The sequence below is a fragment of the Crocodylus siamensis genome, chromosome 15, assembly GCF_052110815.1.
Source record: "Crocodylus siamensis isolate JL-2025a chromosome 15, ASM5211081v1, whole genome shotgun sequence".
Lineage (NCBI taxonomy): Eukaryota > Metazoa > Chordata > Crocodylia > Crocodylidae > Crocodylus > Crocodylus siamensis.
The window spans coordinates 52247433-52270697 of record NC_143409.1 but is presented as its reverse complement, the minus strand read 5'-3'; the positions used below and the strand labels follow the sequence as shown (position 1 = coordinate 52270697).

Here is a 23265-nt window from a genome sequence, read left to right as displayed (position 1 = left end):
TTAGCCTGAGAAGAGCCAAGTAGAGCAGGAGAATCACTTCTTTGCAATGGTTTTGCTGGAGACATATCAACTGATGCATGCCAGTGTATTGTTGGCCTTGCTGGCTACAGCATTGCACTGCCAGCTCATGTTCATACTGTGATCAGTTATTACCCTCGGGTCCTGGTGGCAAGTGATGGGGCATCTTCAGTCCTGCTGCCTGATGAGAGGCAGCAGTTGCACAAGCACCCATGTCATGATGTTTGTCTGTGAGCAGCTAGGGATGCAGGACCCCAGAACCCCACTGCACCGAACTCAACAGCTGGCAGGCTTTGTGGCCGCAGCAAGGCCTAGCAGCCAGGCCTGCAGTAGTTTCTCCTCCCCCGCGGCCCAAGACGGACATAGTTGCACAGGTCCCCATGAACGAGCTTTGTCTGTCAGCAGCCAGAGGTGCAGGGCCCCGGAAGCCCCTGTACCACTCGACAGCTGGCAGGCATCGTGGCCTCAACAGGGGCCACCATCCCTGCAGTTTTAACCCCACTGCACCTTAACACACCCAGTGTCACCCATGTCACGAGTTCTGCTTGTCCACAGCTTGAGGTGCAGTTTCCCCCAAACCCCTGCACCCATCTCCTTGAAACTTGGCAGGCTTCATGGCCTCAGCAGGGGCTAGCATGCCCGCAGTTTTGACCCTGCTGTGGCTTAACACATACACGTGGCATGTTTTTGCTTTCAGGATTTTGGGGTGCAGTTTCTCCACACCCCCTGCACTTATCTTCCTGAAACTTGGCACGCATCATGTCCTCAGAGGGGTCTACAATTTCTGCAAGTTTCATCCAAATCTGGCCAGAAATAACAAAGTTATAGGCTGTTTTGACCTTCCCCATTATAGCCTCCAGGCGAAACTTAGAAACAGTGTCGAAACATTTCAACTTGCCTCATTTCATTTCGAGGCTGTTTCAACCAAATGTTTTGTTTCAATTTTGCTGTTTCAACCTTGAAACAAAACTGGTGGCAACATTTCGCATAGCCCTGATCCAGAGAGGTTGTGGGATCTTCAACCTTGGATGTTAAGAGCTAGGTAAAGCCTTGGCTGGAATGATAGTTGAGGATGGACCTTTTCTGAGCAGGGGGTTGGACTAGATGTGACCTCCTGAGGTCCCTTCCAACCCTCATTTTCTATGATTCTAGGAAGGGACAAGCCATATCTCATAGGGAAGCTCGCTCCAGGCCCATGTGTCAGCTGTGTCCATCTGTCCAGCAAAAACTCCCAGATGTCCCTCCTGCTAATAATGTGAAGGCCCTACTTCAACCTCTTCAGAATAAAGTCATCACAAGCCATTTTTCATTTATATTTTAATATAATCCTTTTGGGTGGAAGCAGAACAAGGCTTAAGCCATTCTCCAGAGTGGGGAGGGAAGGGGAGGAAGGAACCCAGCAATGGGCCAAAGACAGCCCCAACCCCTGCCTAAAATAGACCATTCCAGTAGAAACCCCTCCCTCCCATTCATATAAATTAAACTCTCACTCTCCTGAGACAGGAGTGGGTGTAGAAGAGCAGCTCTAAAAATAAACACCTCTTATATTAGATCTCCCTCTCCTCAAAGGTCTGGCCCCACCCCTGTGGCTGTGGCCCCGCTGGCTCTGCAAGAGTCCTTCCATTGTGGGTGGATGTGGAGCTGTGGAGGTCTCCAAGAGGGGGTGGGCAGGTCCTTGAGCAGTGCCTGCCCAGAGCCAAGTCACTCCCGGGGCCGGTTGATGATGACCTCGCCCAAAGCCTCCAGCACCTCCCGCTTGTAGTCCTCGAAATCGCCATCTATTTGGTTGACGGACCGCTCCTCCACCACCCACAGCTGACAGCTTGTCTCCGTGATCAGTCGTGCATCATGGCTGACGATGATGACTGCTGCAAAGCGGAGGAAGGAGGCAAAGCGTAAGAGGGGTAACTGGCTGGAGCCATTTTCAGACTGGAGGAGAATGGCAAATCCCCATGGTTTTTCTATCAGTCACTGCCAGGACAGGGCTGGGCCATGAAGGACATGACTGGGACCCAATGGGGACCCTGGCAGGAGGGCACTGCTTCTAGTGAACCAACTCTCCCATGGGACTCACAGGCTCACCTCCTGCCTAGTAACCCTTCTGCTTCCCTGAAGCCCCAGACTGGAGCCCCATCTATGCCAGCCTGGATCTCACCCATGGACCTATTACTACTTTCCTCTGCCAGACCCGCAAGACAACCCTAGCCCACTATCACCATCTACCCTTGAGTTAGATCCATGGGTCCAGTATCCCCCCAACCCTGTCCTCTTGTCAGGCCCGTGGATCCTTCCCACCCTGATGTTTCTAACTCACCTCCTTTGTACTCGTTGATGGCATCACCCAAGGCATCAATTGACTCAATGTCCAGATTATTTGTGGGTTCATCCTGGGGAAATGACAAATCCCAAATAAAACCCAGGACTCCTGAGCCACAGAACCTTCCTCCCACCTCCCTCCCCACACACCCACTCCGCTTCTCTCAGCTAGAGACAGGACACAGGAATCCTCACAAACCCTGTCCCTCATAGATTTCATAGACATCAGGGCTGGAAGGGACCTCGGGAGATCATCGAGTCCAGCCCCCTGCCCAAAGGGCAGGAAGTCAGCTGGGGTCATAGGATCCCAGCAAGATAAGCATCCAATTTACTCTTGAAGGTGTTCGATGTAGGTGCTTGAACCACCTCCGCTGGCAGACTGTTCCAGACCTCGGGGGCTCGGACAGTAAAGAAATTCTTCCTTATGTCCAGCCTGAAAACGGTCTTGCAGGAGTTTGTGACCGTTCGACCTCGTCATCCCTTGGGGTGCTCTGGTGAACAGACGTTCCCCCCGATCCTGGTGGTCACCCCGATAAACTTATAGGTGGCCATCAGATCACCCCTGAGCCTACGCTCTTCCAGGCTAAAGAGTCCCATGGCTCTCAGCCTGTCATCGTAAGATCTGTTTTCCTGACCTCTGATCATGCGCGTGGCTCTCCTCTGGACTCTCTCAAGCTTCTCCACATCCTTTTTGAATTGTGGAGCCCAAAACTGGATGCAGCACTCCAGCTGCGGCCTCACCAAGGCCGTGTACAAGGGGAGAATGACGTCCCGGGATTTGCTCGAGAAGCATCTATGGATGCACGCCAGCATTTTGGTTGCTTTACTAGCCGCAGCATCGCATTGCAGGCTCATGTTCATCTTGTGGTCAATGATGACCCCCAAGTCTCCTTCTTCTGTAGTGCTATCCAACGTAACACTGCTGAGCCTATAAGGGTGCTGCAGGTTTTTCCTCCCAAGGTGGAGAACCTTGCATTTATTGGTGTTAAACACCATGAGGTTCTCGTCTGCCCGTTTGCTGAGCTTGTCCAGGTCAGCCTGGATCACCTGCCTATCTTCTGGCGTGGATGCTTTGCCCCAAAGTTTGGTGTCATCGGCAAACTTGGCCAGTCCACTCCTGACTCCAATGTCCACATCGTTAATGAAGATGTTGAACAGTATGGGTCCCAGGACAGAGCCTTGAGGGACCCCACTGGTCACAGGGCACCATGATGAGTGACTGCCATCAATCACAACCCTCTAGGTCCGACCATGAAGCCAATTTCCCAGCCAGCGGATCATGGTGGAGCCAAGGCCACAACTGGCCAGTTTGGCCAAGAGGTGATTATGGGATACCAGATCAAAAGCTTTTTTGAAGTCAAGATATGTGACATCAATCTCTTCTCCCTTGTCCAGGTGATAGGTCACCTGGTCATAGAAGGAAATGAGATTGGTCAAACAAGACCGACCCGCAACAAACCCGTGCTGGCTGTCCCTTAGAATGTTAGCTTGGGCCAGTCCCTCAAGGATGGCCTCCTTAATAAACTTTTCTAAGATCTTCCCCAGGATAGAAGTCAGGCTAATGGGCCTGTAGGTAGCCGAATCCACTCTCCTCCCTTTCTTGAAGATTGGCACCACATTGGCCTTCTTCCAGTCTTCGGGCACTATACCAGAGCGCCAGGAGTTTTCAAAGATCCGTGCCAGGGGCTGGGCTATGACGCTCACCAGCTCCTTGAGTACCCTGGGGTGCAGATTGTCAGGGCCGGCTGACTTGAAGGTATCCAGCTTCTCAAGGTGTTCCTTCACGAGGTCAGCATTGATGGAGGGTAGGGGATCCCCATCACCCGGATCTCCCTGTCCCATAGCAGGCATGGGCATCCCGTGTGACTGATGAAAGACTGACGCAAAGTACCTATTTAATAGGTTGGCTTTTTCCTGGGCGTCAGTTGTCAGTTGCCGCATCTGGTTTAGCAGGGGTCCAACATTGCCCTTGCTTTTCCTCCGGCTCCCCACACATCTGAAAAAGGACTTTTTGTTGTCCTTGATGCCTGAAGCTAGTTGCAGTTCAGTTGCAGCCTTGGCTTTCCTGGTTTGCTCCCTGCAGGACCGGACCAGCGCGGAGTAATCCTCTTTGGAGGTGAATCCCATCCTCTATCCTTTGTAGGCTTTCCTTTTTAGCCACAGTAGGTCCGCTAGGTCTCTGGAGAGCCAGGGAGGCTGCTGTGCCTTCTTGCTGCCTTTCCTCCGTGTTGGAATAGATTTAGCTTGTGCACTGAGGATCGCTTCCTTGAGAAGCAACCACTCTTCTTGAACCTCACTCTTTTCCAAGAGCCAGAGCAGGACACAACCTAAGAGCCCCAATTCTCATGCTCACTCTGCTCTAACTGGCTGGGCCCCCCCGCCCTTCTTTCCCAGAGCAGGGAACTAATCAGAACCCCCTTCCCATCTCCTAAGACTCACCAGGATGAGGACATCGGGTTCTCTGCAGGCCAGCTCAGCAAACACTACACGGGCTTTCTGCCCCCCTGCACAGGAAAAGAAAAAGGTCCTGAGACATGTCGGGTGAAATGAGCACACAATCTCCTCTCCTTCCCCAAAATGCCATGATCCTACTTCCCGTCCAATAGCAGCTCAGTGCCCTGCACTCCCGCCCTGGGGAAGGGGAAAGCTAGTGGAAGTGCCACCCTGCACCCCATGGCCAAACCCACACCCCTCCCAGAGGGGCACAGTTCTAGCCCATCTCTGACTTCTACCTCGATGCCAGCTCTCACTTGTGGAGACCCAGGCTATCTTTCCTTTTGCCTCAAAGGCTCACCTCCTGATCACCTTCCTGTGCTCCTAGGTGCTAGCTCCTTTGTATTCACTCTTCCCCCTGCCCAAAAGCCCCTGCCCCATACCTGACAATTTGCAGATCTGGATGGTGTGAGCGTGGCTCTCGAGGCCGAAGCGCCCCAGGCACTTGCGAGCATCCTGGTAGGGCAGGTTGAAATTGCGCTGCAGGTACTCGGTGGCCGTCTCCTGCATGTTGAGCTGGTCAGCGTACTGCTGGTTGAAGAACCCCACTTTCTGCCAGGAAGGAAGGGGGTGGGTTCACCACCTGTTGCACTACTCAGCCCTGCCCAGGTCTCCCCCCACTGCTCTGCAGGTGCCCCTTACTCTGCCCCACACCCATTTGTTCAGCCATTGGCTCTAGACACCCCTCAACCCTGTAGGGCAGGGGCGGGCAAAATACGGCCCGTTCACTCTGTCCGACTCTATCTGGCCCGTGGGACACCTACAAAGTTTAGAAGATAAATATTCTGCTCCAGGCTCCCTGTCAAAGCTGACAGGAGGCGGGACAGTAGGACCCAGGGGAAGCAGCATGAGTCAGGAGGAAAGCCAGCCCAGCCCTGACCTCCCACTGGGAAGTCTCTTCCTGCCCAAGCTTTCCCTGCAAGGGCTGCTCCAGCACCACCTGGCCCCTACTGAATCACTGGACTGGGGGAGCAGGGGTGTGCTAGTACCCTGGGGGGGGAGGGGGCGGTATACGTGTAGTTAGCAAAGTACAGCGTGTGCGTATAGTTAGCAAAGTACAGTCTGTGTACGTATACAGTGAGAAAAGCACACTGTGTGTGTGTGTGCGCGCGCAATAATGGAGTGTGCGTGTTCACAGGGTGAGTTCCACAAGCACCCCCCACCATACACATGCACCCTCCCCTCACACTGCCGTACACGTAGACCCCCACACACCAGCCACCTCCCCCCACAAAAGCCCCATACCCACCCACATGCTCCCTGCCCCGCAACACCTATCTGCCCCCCAAAAACCTATAACCACCCCCGCATGCCCCCCACACCCTCACAGTATACAAGAGTAAGACTTCATTTTAAGCTACTGTGCAATCACCTCTATGCACACTATGCAAACACATGCAAGTCAGGACAAAAGTATTTTTTGAAATCAAATCAATGAATGTTGTAGTTGTTTGATTTTTAGAATATAATTTGGTGTTTTTCTGGTTGAGATGGCAAAACCCCTTGCTGAAAGGAGTATTTCTGGGGGCAAAGGGAAGGGCTTCTGATGGCAAAGTCTGGGGGTAGGGGGAGGGACTTCTGGTCCCAAGATGGTGACCAGATGGCGGGGCACCTGTAAAGGGGCAGGGCTATCCATGTGGCCCTCAACAGCTTGCCAAAACTTGGTAAGCAGCCTTCCACCCAAAATAATTGCCCACCCCTGCTGTAGGAGCTCCATGTTACCATCCAGTCATCACTTACTAGTCTGTGGTTTTTCCTCATCTCCCCTTTTGTCTGGAAGGTAAAGAAAACAAGGATTAGAGCCTGTGGCGTACCCCTGTGCCCTGACAAGTTCATAGGCTATTCAACAGTATGGCAGGCGGGCGACTCAGACAGCACTGAAATGCAGCTGTTGGTGGGGTAGCTGCATGACAGCTACAGTGAGAGGCTGCCTAGGACCACTTCGCCTACTATTGCTATGCAGCTGCCACTGGGCTCATGAGTAGCCCCACAGCCACTCCGGATAGAAAGTGAGAGGCAAGTATCACCCATAGCCAAGTCTAACCAGGGCCCTGGGGTTGGTAGCCTTACCGGTGTGAGCTTGCCCGTCAGCAGCAGCAGCAGTGTACTCTTCCCAACACCATTGGGACCCACAATACAGACTGAGAGCAAGCGAGAGGGAGAGAGAGAGAGAGAGAGACACACAGTTACGAAGAGAGCCCAGCAGGGTACAGTGCTATTACAGGGTCTCCTGCAACCTGGGTAGAAGCTGGTAGTTTAAGATCACTGGGGCTTTTCCCCGAGACTGTACAAGCCACGTTACTGTTGGGGCTGTTCTTGGGTCTGTTTGTTACTGTCGGGTCCCCAAGACTCATGGCTGGGTGCCAGCATAGGGCCTTCCCTCCCTGGGACTGCACGTGCTATCACAGGTCACTCACTTCTGGACTCCATGTCGATACCAAAATCCAGGTTCTTGAAGAGTGGCTTCTGCCCCTCATAGCTAAAGTCAACACCTGCAAGGGAAGGGGCAATGAGGAGAAATCAGCCCATCTGTTACCACCCAGCAGCTCACTGATAACAAGGCCAAGGGAAACCTGGACTCCTCAATGCCTTGTGTTCCCATGAAATAAGAAGGGATCAGTCACCTGACACTGATGTGGCTCTTTGGGATAGCTGGTCAAAGGGATGCAGCAGTTGCAAGCAAGAATGGAAGGGAAAGCCTTCATCTAATTATGATTGTGGGATGGGGAAGGAAACCAAGCTAGCAGGGTTGTAGCCAGGACACCAGGGTTTATGTCCCCCATTCCACCTTGTGTGATGCATTAGGGTTTGTTAACAGCTGTCAAGGTTTTAGTGGTAGTAGCAGCCACAGGTGGCACAGGGCCTCCTATAGGCAGGCTGGAGCCTGCTCCCCGCTCTGAGGCTGAGAAAGAACAATCTCTACTGAAGCCCCAGCTGCTCCCTGCAGTACAGTAACCACTAGCGCTGCTCTGGGACAAGGAGCCCAACACATCTGGAAGGGAGAGGGCCCTCTGCACACCCCTGCAGCACAGCAGTTCCCAGTGCCCAGGGCCTACCGTGCAAGCCTAGGATGGGGGGGCTGAGTGGTGGTGGGTTGGGGAAGGTGAATTTCACTGTGTACTCCCGGGGCCTTTTCAGCAGCTCAGGGGCCTCATTGGACTCCTCATCCAGGTTCTTCTTGCGACACTTTTGCTGCTTTCGGGTCAAAGCTTCTTTCGTCTGTTTTTCCTGGAGATAAACAGTGCCATTAGCTAACCTAAAGCTGAGGCCTGCCCTGGGAAGGGGACACCACAGGGGAAGGCAATCTCCCCAGCTTCAGCCCACCCCAGCTTAGAATATGCATTTCCTTTGTGGCCCCCATGACCTCCACCATGCCTTGCTATTGTGACACCCAGTTGTGATTTGTTGGTGAGGGATCTCTCCCCCAATAACATTTCCTGCAGGCCACGTCAGTTTATTGCTGTGGGGAAATCCGATAGGAAAAGTTCCCACCACTGCAAGCCAGCCTGTCCCCACTGACTGGGGACCAGCTTAGAGCCCCCATCTCCAGAGGGAAGAGGTCTCATGTTATGTACCTGTCCCCCTGGGCCACACAGTGCCCCTGGAGTCAGTCTGGATCTCAGGACTTACCGCCTGTTTTGTGGACTTTCCACCAGCCTTAAGGTCTTTCAGCTTCTTTTCCTGCTTCTCATACTGTTTGAGCAGCTCCTTCTGTTTCTGCTGGTACATTTTCTTGAAGGTCACTGTCAGAGATGGGGAGAGTAAGGACTCTGAGCTGGGTCTCAGGGGACCCAGAGTCAATTCCCACCTCTACCATCAGTTCCCTGTGTGCAAGCTGAGGAAAGGACACGTCCCACTTCTTCCCAACCTTCCTGTGTGGAAGACCAATCAGTCAGGATATGCTCCATTGTGGGGATATACAGTTAAGCCCAGTTTAAAATTACTTCATAAAACAGGCTTTTACAGGGAAAAGTGGGTTTCCAATCAAGCCATATTTTGAGCTAAAAGCTTCTGCTTGGGAAGGGAGGGGGGTGGGCATGGAGCTTGATTTTGTAGTGCTGCCCAGAAAGCACCCATTTTTTCCTGACAAAACAGGATTCCCTGACCAGGCTAGTGCATCAAATTGATACAGTGCAGCAATGAGTAACCATAATGCATCATAAAAGATGCAGCGTGTCAGGGGACCCTGTGTTACAAGATCCTCCAATGGACATGTCCCAAGATGCACTGTAGCAGCTCAGTGGAAAGTCTGCACGCTGGGAAATATAGTTGGATGAGAAGAAAAAACAACCAAAAAACCACAAAAAAGAAGTGGGAGCATGAACTTCCTGCACTACGATACCACAAGAACCAATCTCTCAGTACTACTCAGCTGCTCATTAAGGGAGCACAAGGGAAAATGGCCAGCAAACCTGCCCTACAGAGTAGATGTAGGCCAGATGATTTGTACTGTTAGCTCCTCCATCTCCCATGAACAACCACAGCTGTACAGTACTCACATTCATAACCACTAGAGGGAGACAGACAGACCTGGGTCTCAGAGGCACAGAGGTTTTGACAATGTATGTGCTAGATGTGGCGCACTGCCCCCCCGACACACACACACACTCACTGTAGTTGCCCCGGTAGTAGAAGAGCTTCTGAGTGTCCAGGTGAATGATGTCTGTGCAGACATCATCCAGGAAGCCCTGGTCGTGGGAGACAATGAGGAGCGTTTTTTTCCATGTCTGCAGGTAGCTGTGTGGGCGGAAAGGGGACGAGAGTCAATGTCAGACAGATGGATGGATCCTAGGCTCAGAGCAACCTGTTCCACCCCCATGGCTCAGAGGCACTGTGGGGATGGCCGAGACTGCACTCAAGACCTGCGAGTGGGGGCGGCACAGCAGACTTCTCACCCACACTCTTCCTCCTTCCCGCTGAGCCTGCCTGAAGCCCGTGGGATACCCTCAGCCCTCCTCAGAAAGGAAAGCCACCTCAGTTACAGCTTATAACCACTCTAGGGCATTTGCAGCCCCATACCAACAGCCACAAGTCCCTACTCATGAACCCCAACCCAGCTGAGAATGACTCTCTCCCACTTTCCACTGGGCCCACTGATAAATAAGGGGACACCTTCCCACCTCCAGCCCAGGGGGCTGGAGACTCACTTGTTGAGCCAGATGACAGCATTGAGGTCCAAGTGGTTCGTGGGTTCATCAAGCATCAGAAGAGTTGGCTCCATAAACAAGGCCCTGAAAGGGATACGAAGGACAGGTGAATGGCACTTTTGTAAGTAGTGCCCTGGGCAAGACGAGGAGCCTTTCCCACCTATGGGAGCTGGTGACAGGGGTGATCACTCTGGCCTGGGGGTAAAAAGATTGTCAGGTCTTAGTCTAGCTCCTCACTGAGCAAAGGGAAGATGGCTAGGAAACCTGGTGGAGAGAGTAAATGGGGGGGGCTAACCATGCAAATCATCTGACCTGCATCTCCTAGGAACTACCACAGCTGTACAGTACTCACATGCTTTACCATTAGAGTCTGCTTCCTACACTCTGTGGCACTATTTGCCTCCTCTGCTGGCAGCCTCACAAACAAGGCTGCAGGGCACAGGCCTCAGAGCCACCAGTAGAGGATTCAAAAGACACTGAGGGAACACAGCTGAAGTGCTGGGGAGCATTTCATGACCACATCCCCAGGCTGTGGGACAGACCTGTGCTCAGACATCCAGCCCGCTCTTGTTCTTGTAAGTGCTGTGAACAGGGAGGGGTGGGAATGGAACAGGATCCGAGTCTACCTCCCGCCCCCCTGGCTTGTAAAACCATATACAAGTTATCTCCCTGCAGGCCATTGCACAGGGAAGGGGCGCAGAGCCACGTTATACCCTCACCTGGCCAGAGACACCCTCATGCGCCAGCCACCTGAGAACTTCTTGGTCTGCCGGTTCTGCATCTCAGGGTTGAAGCCCAAACCAGCCAAGATGCGCCGGGCCTTGGCCTCCGCTGCAGCTGCCCCCGTGGCCCGGAGTTCCTCGTAGACCTGGGGAGGGGGAGATGCAGGCGCTAAGGACGTGAGTCTAACAAGGACGGGGAGCACACCACCCTGTACTGCAAGCACCAGCACTATTTGCCTCACTCCCCTTCCACTGCCAGAGCCCGACTCTGCTTCTCAGTGCCTCAGCTCCCTCTCACCAATACTCCCTTAACATCTTGGCAACATTCATACCCAGCAACAATTGCTTGGCTCCCATCACCCCCAGGTGTAACATCTCAGAGTAGTATCCCCACTACTCCATGGCCCACCCCGTACCTTCTCCAGCCGCTCAGCCACACTGTCGTCCCCCTTCTCCAGCAGAGCCTGCAGCTGCTTCTCCTCTTCCAGCAGCTTTAGCCGTTTAGTGTCAGCCTTCAGCACGGCCTGGACCGCAGGGGTCTCATCCGCTACCACCTCTGGGGAGACGAGGTGTGGGTGAGGGGAAGGCTTCCCCCTCTAAGCAGTAGACCCTTCTCTAGTTCCCATGCAGGTGGAAGGGAGCCAGAAGTCCCAACTCTCAGTCCTGCTAGTAGACCCCACTCGCTCCTTAGGACCTAGAATGGACCCCAGACATACTAATTCCCCTCCTGCCCCTCTTTACCTTGCTCACAGAGCAGCACATCAATGTTGGGTGGGATACTCAGGGCCCGGTTTGCAATGTGCTTCAGCAGGGTGGTTTTGCCTTTCCTGCAATGAGGGAGGGGCAAAAAAGTAAAAAACCCATGGACAAAAAGCAAAAGAAAACCACCAGCCCCTTGTCACAGCTCCAGCCCTGTCCCCTGCAGCGCCACACCCCCTGCCAAGCTCTCCATGTACCTACCCGTTGGGACCCACGAGGCCATACCGGCGCCCGGCCACGATGTACAGATCCGCATTGACAAAGAGCTCTTTGCCATGAGCCGAGATGCTGAACTTCTCCAGCTGCAATGATGGGGTTACTGATACTGCTGCGATCAGAATAAGATGCTCTGCTCCCCCACCCTAAACGTGCTACATGGAAGATCTACCCTCTCCCTCTGCTCCCCCCCATTACAGCTCTCATGGCAGGATCCATTCTGCATGTAGGCTTTAACTGCAAGATCCACTTCTGCCAGCAGGTAAAGTCCACTTGGGTCCTGTGGCCAGCTTTCTCCCATCCAAACTGCTCTCCCTTGGTTCACCGCCCCCCCCCCCACTTCCTATACTAGATAACACTCCACACAGCTCCACAACCCACTCAAATGGTACCACTGTCCCTGCTTCCACCTGGCCCAGTCCAGCCCAGGCTGGGATGATTAGTTACATTCCACCTCGCTGCCAAGACCCATGTGGGACTACCAGACCCTCATCTCCCAAATGAAACTGTCACATGCTACTGGGAAATGCAAATTTAAATGTGGGGGTAGGAATGGCTGGAATATTCCAGGTGAATGAGACACCAACTGTTCACATGCAGCTTCTTGGCATGAGAAAAACTGAAAGTGGAGTAAGGGAAAATGGGCAGGAGAGGAGGGAGACTACTAGGGTATTCCAAGGGTAGGGAGTGTGGTGGGCTTTACCTTTATATCAGAGGCATTTTCCAGCATGGCCTGACGTGAGGACATCTCTGCCTGCGACACTGAGAAGTCATTTTCTGCCGCATTTGCTGCTTTCAGGGTCGCCACCTGGCGCTCATACTCCAGCTATGGGGAGACAAGGGTAAGACCTCAGCTGGAGGTACATGCCCCCATATCCCAGCTGAAGCTTGGAAACATCTCCAAACTCAAAAGGATGCGTAAACCCATTTAAAGGGAGGGGCCATCAGCAGGAAGGACTATACCTCCGTTGCTTGGGACTGCAGGGGGGCGGTCAGGAAGGCTAAGGTGGAGCTGGAACTGGGACTAGCTACCCAGATCAAGGACAACAAGTAGTCCTTTTTTAAATACATTAAATACATAGGGGGTAAAAAGAAGGTACCAGGTAACGTGGGGCCTCTGCAGGACACGCTAGGAAATCTGGTCATCGCAAAAGACACCAAAGCTAACCTATCTGACAACTGCTTTGCCTCCATTTTTTTGAGTAGGGACCTGGTCATCACCCTAACTGGGACCCATGTAGGCCCTGTGGGAGGCACACCCAGTACTAAGGTCAGCGAGGACCCAGTTAGGGCACTTCTGGACGGACCGGATGTATTTAAATCAGATGGTCCTGACGATCTTCACCCCAGAGTGCTGAGGGAACTAGCAGAGGTTATTGCAGGAGCCCTAGCACGGCTTCATGAGCACTCATGGTGTTCTGGCAATGTGCCGGAGGACCGGAAAAGGGCCAATGTGGTTCCCATCTCCAAAAAAGGGAGGAAGGAGGACCCAGGAAACTATAGGCCCATTGGTCTTACCTTGGTCCTGGGGAAGCTTTTTGAGAAAGTTATCCTGCCACATGTCCATGAAGGGACAGCAGGGGAGACTATGCTTAGGGGCAACCAACATGGGTTCATCAGCGGCAGGTCCTATCAGACCAACCTGGTGGCCTTCTATGACCAGGTCACCAAATCCTTAGACGCAGATGTCGCAATGGACATAGTCTTTCTGCACTTTAGGAAGGCCTTTGACATGGTCTCTCACCCTGTTCTCATTAAAAAAACCTAGGAGACTGCGGTGTCATTGCCTACACAGTCAGATGGGTCACTAACTGGCTAGAGGTCCGCATCCAGAGAGTGGTGGTGGATGGGTCTTATTCGACCTGGAGGGATATGGGCAGTGGGGTTCACCAGGGCTCAGCCCTCCTGCCCACATTGTTCAACACCTTCATCAGCAACTCAGACAAACAGGTAAAAAGCACCCTGTTCAAATTTGCAAATGACACTAAGATGTGGGGTGAAGTGGGCACGCTAGAAGGAAAGAGTAGGCTGCAAATCAGATCTGGACAGGCTACAGGGGTGGGTGGATGAGAAGAGGAAGGGTTTCAACACTGACAAGTGCAGGGTACTGCGTCTGGGGAGGAAGAACCAGCACCATACCTACAGGCTGGGGAACTCCCTTCTTGTCAGTGCGGAGGCAGAAAAGAATCTTGGAGTCACTATTGATGCTAAGATGAACTTGGGCCGGCAGTGTGGGGACGCGGTCAGGAAGGCCAACCGCACCTTGTCCTGCATCCACAGATGCATCTCAAGCAGGTCCAGGGAGGTGATCCTCCCCCTCTATGCAACACTGGTCAGGCGCAGCTGGAGTACTGCGTCCTGTTCTGGGTGCAGCACTTCAGGAGGGATGTGGACAGCATGGAGAGGGTCCAGAAGAGGGCCACCTGCATGATCAGGGGGCAGCAGGGCAGGCCCTACGAAGAGAGGCGATGGGACCTGAACCTGTTCAACCTCCACAAGAGAAGGCGGCGACGGGATCTAGTGGCCATTTACAAACTAGGTCGGGGGGACCAGCAGGTACTGGGGGAGTCCCTGTTCCCCCAAGTGCTACCAGGAGTGACCAGGAATAACGGTCACAAGCTGGCAGAGGGTAGATTCAGGCTAGACATCAGGAGGCACTACTTCACGGTCAGGGCAGCTAGGATCTGGAACCAACTTCCAAGCAAAGTGGTGCTGGCTTCTACCCTGGGGGTCTTTAACAGGAGGCTGGATGAACACCTGGCCAGGGTTATTTGACCTCAGTACTCTTTCCTGCCACAGCAGGGGGTTGGACTTGATGATCTGCTCAGGTCCCTTCCAACCCTACCAACTGTGAAGGACCCCGCACATGGCCCTTGTACTCTGCAGCTTTCTTGTTGCATTAGGATGTTCTTCCCCAGCCCTGGGGCCACCTACCCTAATACAAGGGAATGGGGTCCATTCCCAAACTTTTTTCCTGCCTGCTGTCTTCCCTTGGACAATCTGACTTTGCCAGGGTTGGCTTGCCCTTCCTGACCACCCGATTCAAATGGGACCCCCCTCCTGGCACCACATGGACTCTCACAGAACCCCCCGTCCTAGGCTGTCTGGGCTGTCAGCCACATCTTGACCAGCTAAGTGCACAAGCACCAAAAGTGGAACCCTCTGGGGCCATGATGTGCCAAGCAGAGGCACAAATTTGGAGTGGGGGAAGGGGGAAGTTGGGAAGGCGATGACCTCATTCCCCACAAAATGGATTCATCCCAGCTGTCAATCTCCAACCCACCCAAAAGCACATTTGCCTGACGCTTCAGAGGTGCCAGCAGGGCCTGTGTAGGGGTGGTGCAGAGCCATCCCACTGGAGGAACCTAGGCTCAGAACACAGAACAGAGCCTTGCTGGCCCCCAGGGCACCTCCCCTCTGGATCTCACCTGTTTCTTAAGCTTTTTCTTCTCCTTCTTGCTGAGGTGAGCATAAGGGTCATCCTCCTTCTTCTCCCCCTCTTCCTCCTCCTCCTCCTCCTCTTCTGAATGCTGCAGACAAGGAAAAGCTAGTTGTCAGCATCACCTTCCACCAAGAGCCAAGGACAGAAACCAGGAGCCCTAACTCTCAACCCTGCTTTGGTCTTACTCTAGACCCAACTCCTTTCCCAGTCAGGGGTAGAACTAGGACCATGGGCTCCAAATCCCAAGAAAATGACAGGTTAAAACCCCAATTCAGCCCCACAGTTGAGGGACAGAGGGGAGTTGGACGCCAATAGCTGTTGAGGTCTCAGCCTCATTGTGCCAGTGCCTGGATCCTGGAATATGGGCTGAGAACCCAACAATTCGCCTTTCATATACACCATCATATTAAGTGGCTTGAATGGAGCACTCTCTCCCATCCATGCCCAGGGGAGAAGGGAGGTCTTACAGGCTGGCTGCCTCGCTTGGACTTCCCCTTGTCCTTTTTCGGCTCCTCCTCATCATCCTCCATTTCCTCCTCATCTTCAAGAGCAGCAAATTTATTCTGGGATAAGAGAAGTCAGATCAGATGAGAGTGATTCTTCCGGCAACAGGGAGGCATTTCCCAACACACGCTGAAATACATCAACCTTGGGGGTGGGCCAACCAGGTTACAAATTGCACCGTGATGCCGTACAACAGGTTTGATTGGGAAGTGTATGGAAGCTGCACATGGAAAATCCTGAAGGTAGTAGATGCTGCCAAAGGGGGGCAGCTGGAGACACCCTCTTGCCTCTCCCAAGTTGGGGTTTGCCCAGGACACCAGGGCTCATACATCAATTTTTGTGAATGACACCAAAGACTTCCTCTCCCCAGCCACCCAAGACACCATAATGGGCTTAGCACCAACCATTCGGGGAGAACACCCACAGCCGAGTGCCCTTTGCCAACAGGAGGCCCACATCAACCCTCACCTGGACTGGCTGACTCTTCTTCCCTTTTGGCTTCTTTGCAGTGTTGCTCACCTCTGTCTGTTTAGTTATCATCTAGAAATGAGAACATGGAAAAGCATAAAAAGCCCAGCAGTCCCATCACCTCGCCTGCCTGAAAAGATCAGTATATACCCCACTAAGTCGCATCATCCTGCACTCCCTGCTCCCCTTTCTGCCATGCCAAATCTATCTCATGGAGCTGAATCCTCTGCAGAAACCAAACCAAGCCCCACAATGCGAGCAGCCTGTTGCATCACTTTGCCCAATGAAAGCAGAACCCACCAGGTCCCAACTCTCAGTCCCTGGAAAGCAGCAGAGTGAATCTGCACATCACTCCTGGCCTCCAGGGACCTCCCTGTGAGGGGCAGAATGGAGTCAGACTCAGAGACCTCTTCATCCGTCAGCTGAGATTGCTAGGTCCTGAGAAACAGACAGCAAACCCTCCAGCTCATTTCACATGTGGACTGTCAAAATATAGAGTTTAAATGGAGCCCAATCCCCCTTATGCCAGGCGCACACACAACCACACCCCAGGGAGTAAGTTCTTACAGGCTGACTGCCTTGCTTGGGCTTCTCATCTTCTGCCATCTCCTCCTCTTCCTCGTCATCTTCGAGAGCAGCAAATTTATTCTGGGACAAATAAACAAGCAACTCAGTAAGTGTAAGTCCTTCTGCAATGAGCAGGGATTTCTTGTTGATCACCGAGATGGAGCTATCTGGCTGAGGTAGCAGATTCTGTGATGACATGGCAGGCTGGACTGGAAATCTGACTTCAGGCCAATATCACAAAGCAGGGGCAGTAGGGGAGGGAGGATAGGGCTAGGGTTTGGCCACAACACCGGGGTTCCGCTGCCCAGTTCTGGGAACCATGCCAGACTTCATCCCCATGTCTTCCTCGATGAATACATGAGCAAGAGAAGCCCCCAGCCCCAGAGTGCACCAGGATGGGTTCAGCAGTAACTATGAGGGCAGAACACTCTCCTGCTCCCCTCCTCCTATAACAGTGGCCCTGAGTGCCCCCCACCTGGACAGGCTGGTCCTTTTTTCCTTTCTTCCTAGCATCGCCTAATTCTGTCTTCGTCACCGTCTAGAAAGGAAGAGACAGAAGAGTGTGAAGGAGCCTAGGGATCCCATCTCCCTTTGCTCTTCTCTGCTCTGACTTAGTGTCCAACCTGCTGTTTCTGGCATATCTGTTTAGATCAGCATGGCCAAGTCTGGACTCCTCCATGAATGCCAAGCCCCATCATGGCCCGCTGAACCATCTGGCACAGCGGGAACAGACTCTGGGAGCCTCAGCCCCCAGTTCCCTTGATGCAGGGGGCTCCGCTGCAACACACCTCACCAGCCCATCACTCACCGTGCCAGCCTTGCCTTCGGGTTTGGACTCTTCTTCACTCTCCTCCTCACTCTGGGCCAGAGCAGTGAAGGCCATGCTTTTTCCCTGAGCCCAACCAAAGGAATAGGCGGGAATTAGGAATTTCATCTTGGGATTAAATCCCCCAGCCTCAACCAAGGACAAGAGTAAAGATTTTGGGTGCCCTCTAGTGCTGCAGGGAAGCATTAGAGTCAGCACCATCAGTGAGGTGTGGGTGCCCCCTAGTGAGCTCACTGCCCCCTAATGAGCTCACTGCACTAGGGCATGGCTTTCACAGCAGGAATCCCTGTGGGCTGGGGAATGGCAAGGCCTACCTGCTGCTTTCCTTTGTTTCTCTCATTTTTCCTGCTTTTATTCTTACTGTATTCATCCTCTTGCTGAAAAAAAATGTAAAGCAAATCTCACTCTGATGAAACAGCACCAACTACCCTGCACAAGCTAGGACTCCCATCACGCTACTCCCAACTACTGCACTGCAGTCGGCAGAAACCAAACCACCCATTATGTACCTAGCTGGCTGGGCTAGGGCCTAGGTGTCCTGACTCCTAACCTAGTAGACTCTGCTTTTGGAAACAGAACCCAGAAGTCCCGACTCGCACTGCTCTTCCTTCCCGTGGTACAGTGAGCCCCATTTCCTGCCACCCCAGAATGACAGCAATGTGGAGGGTGACTTTGTTTCCCCTTTGGCTTGTCATCCCTTGTCACAGCTTCTTTCCTGCTTTTTTCTCCTCTTCATGATAAAAGAGGCAGCCTGGAAGAGGAGGGGAAGGGCATGAAAGGTCAATCGTCCATTTCAGCCATTGCCTTCCTACTCAGAGGAAGATCATCCTTTCACTCCAGGCTCCAGCATTCAAGCCAGGTCTCGTACAGAGAACTCCCAGGGCAGGGAGGTCACATTCCAGGCTGCTTGAAAAGATGACTCTCCACCTGCCTTCTCTCCAGCTGGACAGGACAAGAGAATCCTGACTCTGTCCCACCCTGCTCTAGCCTGTTGCACCTTGCTCTCCTTGATGAGGCTAGGGATAGAGCCCAGGATTCCTGACTCCCAACTTCCATTACCCAGTTCAAACCCACCAGCTGTAACTCCTCTCCCAGAGCTAAAAGCAGAACCCAGAGTCCCGACTTCCAGCCCACTGGGTCCATCTCCTCTCAGTGCTGAAGACAGAACCTAGGGGTCTTAACTCCCAGATGCATTTCCCCTCTGTAATCACTAGGGCCCTGCTCCCCACTCACACTGGGTTGTGCCTGAAGAAGCTAACCTTGTTGATTTTGTTTTTGTCAAGTTTGGCTGGTTTTGGCACCTCCTCCTCCTCTTCTTCCTCTTCACTCTGCTCCTGGCTCAGGGCTGCAAATACATTTCCTCCCTGCAAAACAGCAAAGCTAAAGCCTCTAGCCATGGTCCAACACACTTCTATATCCTGTGCTGCCCCCTGGAAACAGGATCATCTACTGACACCCAGGGTATGGAAGACACCCCACTGAGGCTCACCCCCACTTTGGCTAGAACTATATCTCATTCATAAAATCACAAAATCATACAGAAGTAGGGCTAGAAAGGACATCTGGAAGTCATATTTAGTCCAACACCCTGCTCGCAACAGGATCATTCCCATCCAAACCATCCCATAGAAATCCTTGTCTAACCTAAAACTACACAATCTACTCCATCACATAGGTACAAGGCACTTTGACCAAAGACACCAGGAACCTGCCACAGAAAGCAGGGGGATGAGGATTGTCAGCAAGTGTCCTGCTGCTGCTGCAAGCATTGGTAAAACATACTCCAGAAATCCACAGGAGAGGGTCACTCTACCAGTCCAGCCCCCCTCACACTCTGCGCATTTGTAATCATAGCTGTCCTTAGGCCAAGGGGTCCCTCCAGGCCAGGACTCACCTTCTTCTTGCTGCCTTTGCTGACAGGGGCAACCACTGCAAAGCGAAACAATGGCAAAATTTCAGAAAACAATCCAAGAAGACACCATCCTCATCATGAGCATTTGCAGGGCACTGGAACCAGAGAGCGCTCAATCTTCCTGTGGCCAGAGAGGATTGGAGGGAGCAGGCAGAGGCATAATGGGTAAGGCTTGTACCCTTGGTACCTGCTGCAGGGGTAGGTATCAGCAGGCCCAGCAGCAAATGGATTAATGCAGCAGCCCCCAAGTCAACAGACTCTCTACTGCACCGGTGCTGCAGCTCAGCCCCATTGCCCCAGCAACAAAGGCAGCAGCTTCTGTAAGGTGGGGGGGTGCATTAAAGCTCCTGGCTGCTGGCCCTACTCTTACCTTTTCCCCTACAGCAGCAAGGCTCTCCCCCAAGCAGTGCAAGGCTGATGAGGCCAGGGTTAATGGTGGGGGAGGACACAAGCCACTAGCTGCCCCACCAGCTGAGAGTGATTCCAGCCCCCTGCAACATTCCCAAAGCCTCAGGCTGGCCGTGACTTCCCCCCACCCTGCCCCTTCCCAAGAACCACCCTTGCTGTCCCTTGACAGCAATGGACAAGCATGGATTCAGCAACGTTGTAGGGCAGTGTCCTTTTGAGTCCACCTGGCACTACCTTAACATCAGCACACAAAGCACACACTTTGAAACACAGGCCTGTCTCCCTTCCCAGGAGAGAATCCTAATTCTTTGGCTACTGACTAAGTCTCTGTCATGTCTGTTCTCCTCCCTAACAAATCTTGAATTCTTGGCTGCCCAGTGGCTTCCTTGGCCATGGGAGAAAAAAAAGAGAGGCTGGGTCCCTCAAAATGACTGTGGGTGCCAGAAAACTAGAACTGGCAGAAAACAAAATCCAACTTTCATGAAAAATGCCCAAGTTCTGCGTGTTCCAAATGAAGCTCGCTCTCTTTTGGAAGTGTAACATTTTCAAAATTTTAAGTGAATTTGTTTTTTGAAGTTTTATTGTCCAAAATCCAGGCTTCTAGTAAACTGACTGGCTTAAGGTTGGTGACAACATCGTACAAGAAAGGGTTGGAAAAAAAGCATAACTCTTTGGTGAGGAAAAAAAAAAAAAATCAGTAAGTCATAACAACTCAGGAATAGTTTCACAGTAAAAAAGAGGCTCCACTTAACTTAAATAATAAAGCAGTTTACCACCTTTGGATCAATTCTAGATTAAAATTTTGAAAATTATCTAAATGATTTAGGAGCCTAAATCCCATTTCAAATTGAACTCTGTTGGCAGTGGAAGAATTGATGCTCAGTCATGTTCACACCCCTTTATACCTTTGGCTCTGTCCAGTCTTTAAAGTGAATGCAGATATTTCCCTGAGAATCCTACCATGCAATCCTTCCACAGTGGAAAGGTCTTGGCACCAGCACAGGGGCAGTGTAGGCATCAAGGCTGATCTCTCCTGTCCACGGACCATGGAGAGGCCAGTGCTAGTTACAAGAGCCCAAGTTCAACCTGAATCAGATCAACAAACTCTGAATAACGCTCTAGCTCACCCCCACTGCCTGAGCAACAAAGGCAGCAGCTACAGCGAGGGGGATGCACTGAAGCCCCTGGCTGGCTGTACCGACACGTTTCCCCAGAGCAGCGGTATCTCCCAAAGAGTATAAGGCTGATAAGACCATGGCTAATGGAGATGTGGAGCAGGCAAGGGACACAAGCTACCAGCTGTGAGCAACTCCTCACCCCAGCAACATGACGAAAGCCTCTCACGTCCCCACCCTGCCTGACATGCCAATTCCATCTGGTGACAGCAAGGGACAAACATGGAGTCATCAACATTATATAGCAGTTAACTGGCACTGCCTTAATGTCAACACCCAAAGTAGATGTCCTAGTTATCCACCCCTGGTTATGCTACTAGGGTGGTGAAATGGGGCCAGGGGTAGCAATGACTTCCTGGTGGGGACTCTCCAGCACCCTGCTGAAGCACCCAGGTCAGTTCTCTCTACTCCTAACGGCAGAAGAGAAAAAGCTAGGGTGAGGGGAGATAATACCTGCCTTGTACAAAACCCTCAGTCTCACAAGGCAGTTTGTACAGGAGGGTCTGTGGCAGATCCCTCCAGAGGCTTCCTGGCAGGATGCAACATAACCACGATGCTGTTTGTGCCCCAGGGACCGTGTCATAGCTTCTGTCAAAAGCCACCACTCAGCATCAAGTATTACCTATTGCATAACCATCTGCAAGCAAGGAGCTGCCAAACATGGGAAAGGGAGACAAGCTGTTTAGGCGAGTTACAGGGACTGCAGAAATCCAAGATCCTCACCTCCAGCTCCTCACTGAGCACAACCTACAGAGCCTACTTCCCTCATGCAGGACCCAAGATTTCTGACCCTCAAATCCCCCCCAGTCCCCAACTCTGTTCTGCTGTAACCCACTTCATCCCACACTCCCCTGGATCCCTCCAGCTCACCTTCCTCATCCTCATCACTGGCCTGAGCAGACAGCTTCTTCAGCTTCTCAATCAGTAGGTTGTCCTCCACATCCTCCTCCTCTTTTTTCTTCTTGTCTTTTTTCTTATCTCGCTTCTTTTTCTGTTGCTGCTGTTGGGGCAAGGAACACAGCTGCGGCAAGAGGCCACATCTGCATCCACTGCCCCACAAAGTCTCCAGGGGTGCAGGTGGTTAAGCCAGGGCGCTCCTTCCCTCGCTAGCAGGAGAAGTCTCGCAGGACATGCAATAAACCCCCAGCAAGTACCAAGAGCAGCGCGTCTCAACCCACAGATTGCAACCCAAAGAGCGGTCACAAAAATATAGCAGCATCACGAGCAACCTTAAAAAATGGACTCTCCTTTAAAGAAAATAAAATGTAGGACACTATGGGTTTTCCCTTCCGGGCTGCCAGAGCTGCACCTTGTGAGGGGCTGCATGGGGCAGTGGGTTGGGACTGGCCATCCATGTTTACAAACAGGTCCTGGTATGAGAGAGGCGGAGAACTGCAGCCCAGATGCCCTGCTGGCCGCTCACCTGCTGCTGCTGCTCCTTCTCTTTCACAACGACTTGCTGCTCGCTGACCTGCTTCTCCTCCTCAGCCAGCTCCTCGAAGAACTGGGGCAAGCAGGGCACGTTTGTTAGAGACCTCCCAGCCTGGCCCTCCAGCAGCCCGTCAGCGCGGCAGGGACCCCCCCCCCCCACCCGTGCCACGGGGCTCGGGGGTTTCTCGCCTCAGAGGCGCGGGGGCGGCGACCCGGGTGGGGCTGGGCGGTGCCGGCCGCCAGCTGTGGCGTCAGCGCTGGGGAGCCGGACCCGGCCGCCTCACCCGCCCCTTCCCCGGCCTTACCGACTTCTTCGCCTTTTTGTCCTTTTTGCCTTTCTTCACCGCTTTTTCTACAACAGGAGCAGCGCGTCAGCCTGGGGCAGCGCCCCCCACCCCGCCCGCCCAGCCCTCCCGGCCCAGCGCACTCACTCACCGGCGGGCTCCCCCGCGGGCCGCCCCGGCTCGTCACCATCCCCGACCCACTCCTCGCGCGGCGGCACCGCCGCCGCCCGACCCCCCCGCGGCATGCCCACCCCAACCTCACGTGTGCCCCGCGCCCGGCCGGAAATGCCGCCCGGAAGTACCGCGGCAGCCCCGCCCCGGATCCACAAAGACCTGGCGCGGAGCAGTGGAGTTGGCGCTGCACAGCTAGACAAGCCCAGGGGGTGCGGAGCGGGAGAGGGGATCCAAAGTCCTCCAGGATTCGGAGGCTGCGGGCAGTGAGCCGACAACGCCCCCCGGCAAAATGGTCCAGCTCCCTGACAGGGTTCTTCCCCGATGGTTTCTTCCACTCTTCCATCTTCTCATTGGACGCGGGTCACTGTCCTCCCGCTCAGTGGTTTCGCCCAAGAGCCCGTTG

The 23265-nt window shown here is 53.2% G+C and overlaps 1 protein-coding gene across 5 annotated transcripts; it reads right to left on the bottom strand.

Annotated features, from left to right (window-relative positions):
• Positions 1–1317: 1317 nt before the first annotated feature.
• Positions 1318–23220, bottom strand: ABCF1 (ATP binding cassette subfamily F member 1). 5 transcript variants are annotated; one of them, XM_090028595.1, is made up of 29 exons: positions 23022–23220; positions 22710–22756; positions 22397–22477; positions 21844–21973; positions 19373–19407; positions 18738–18842; positions 17793–17855; positions 17461–17544; positions 17128–17190; positions 16653–16733; positions 16086–16157; positions 15581–15676; positions 15100–15201; positions 12375–12497; positions 11657–11757; positions 11438–11523; positions 11113–11252; positions 10694–10842; positions 9975–10058; positions 9440–9564; positions 8458–8570; positions 7884–8055; positions 7245–7319; positions 6898–6968; positions 6568–6600; positions 5211–5379; positions 4774–4838; positions 2333–2405; positions 1318–1886 (listed from the first exon to the last, which is right to left on the bottom strand). In XM_090028595.1, the coding sequence occupies exons 1-29, from the start codon at positions 23203–23205 to the stop codon at positions 1720–1722; spliced, it is 2889 nt and encodes a 962-aa protein (XP_089884721.1). In that variant the 5' UTR covers positions 23206–23220; the 3' UTR covers positions 1318–1719. The 5 variants fall into 5 exon arrangements, with proteins under 5 accessions (XP_089884721.1, XP_089884722.1, XP_089884726.1 ...); XM_090028596.1 differs by having other exon boundaries at positions 21844–21970; XM_090028600.1 differs by lacking the exon at positions 23022–23220 and adding an exon at positions 22840–22971 and having other exon boundaries at positions 21844–21970.
• Positions 23221–23265: the final 45 nt, after the last annotated feature.

Bases quoted from the DNA above. Each gene is read 5' to 3' on its own strand.
- ABCF1 (XM_090028595.1), bottom strand. From the start codon at position 23,205: ATGGAAGAGTGGAAGAAACCATCGGGGAAGAACCCTGTCAGGGAGCTG. The intron at 22,757-23,021 runs GTCTTTGTGGAT...CTCCTGTTGTAG, and splicing joins ACTCCACTGCTCCGCGCCAG to AAAAAGCGGTGAAGAAAGGC. The intron at 5,380-6,567 runs GTAAGTGATGAC...CCTTCCTGGCAG, and splicing joins TGAGGAAAAACCACAGACTA to AAAGTGGGGTTCTTCAACCA.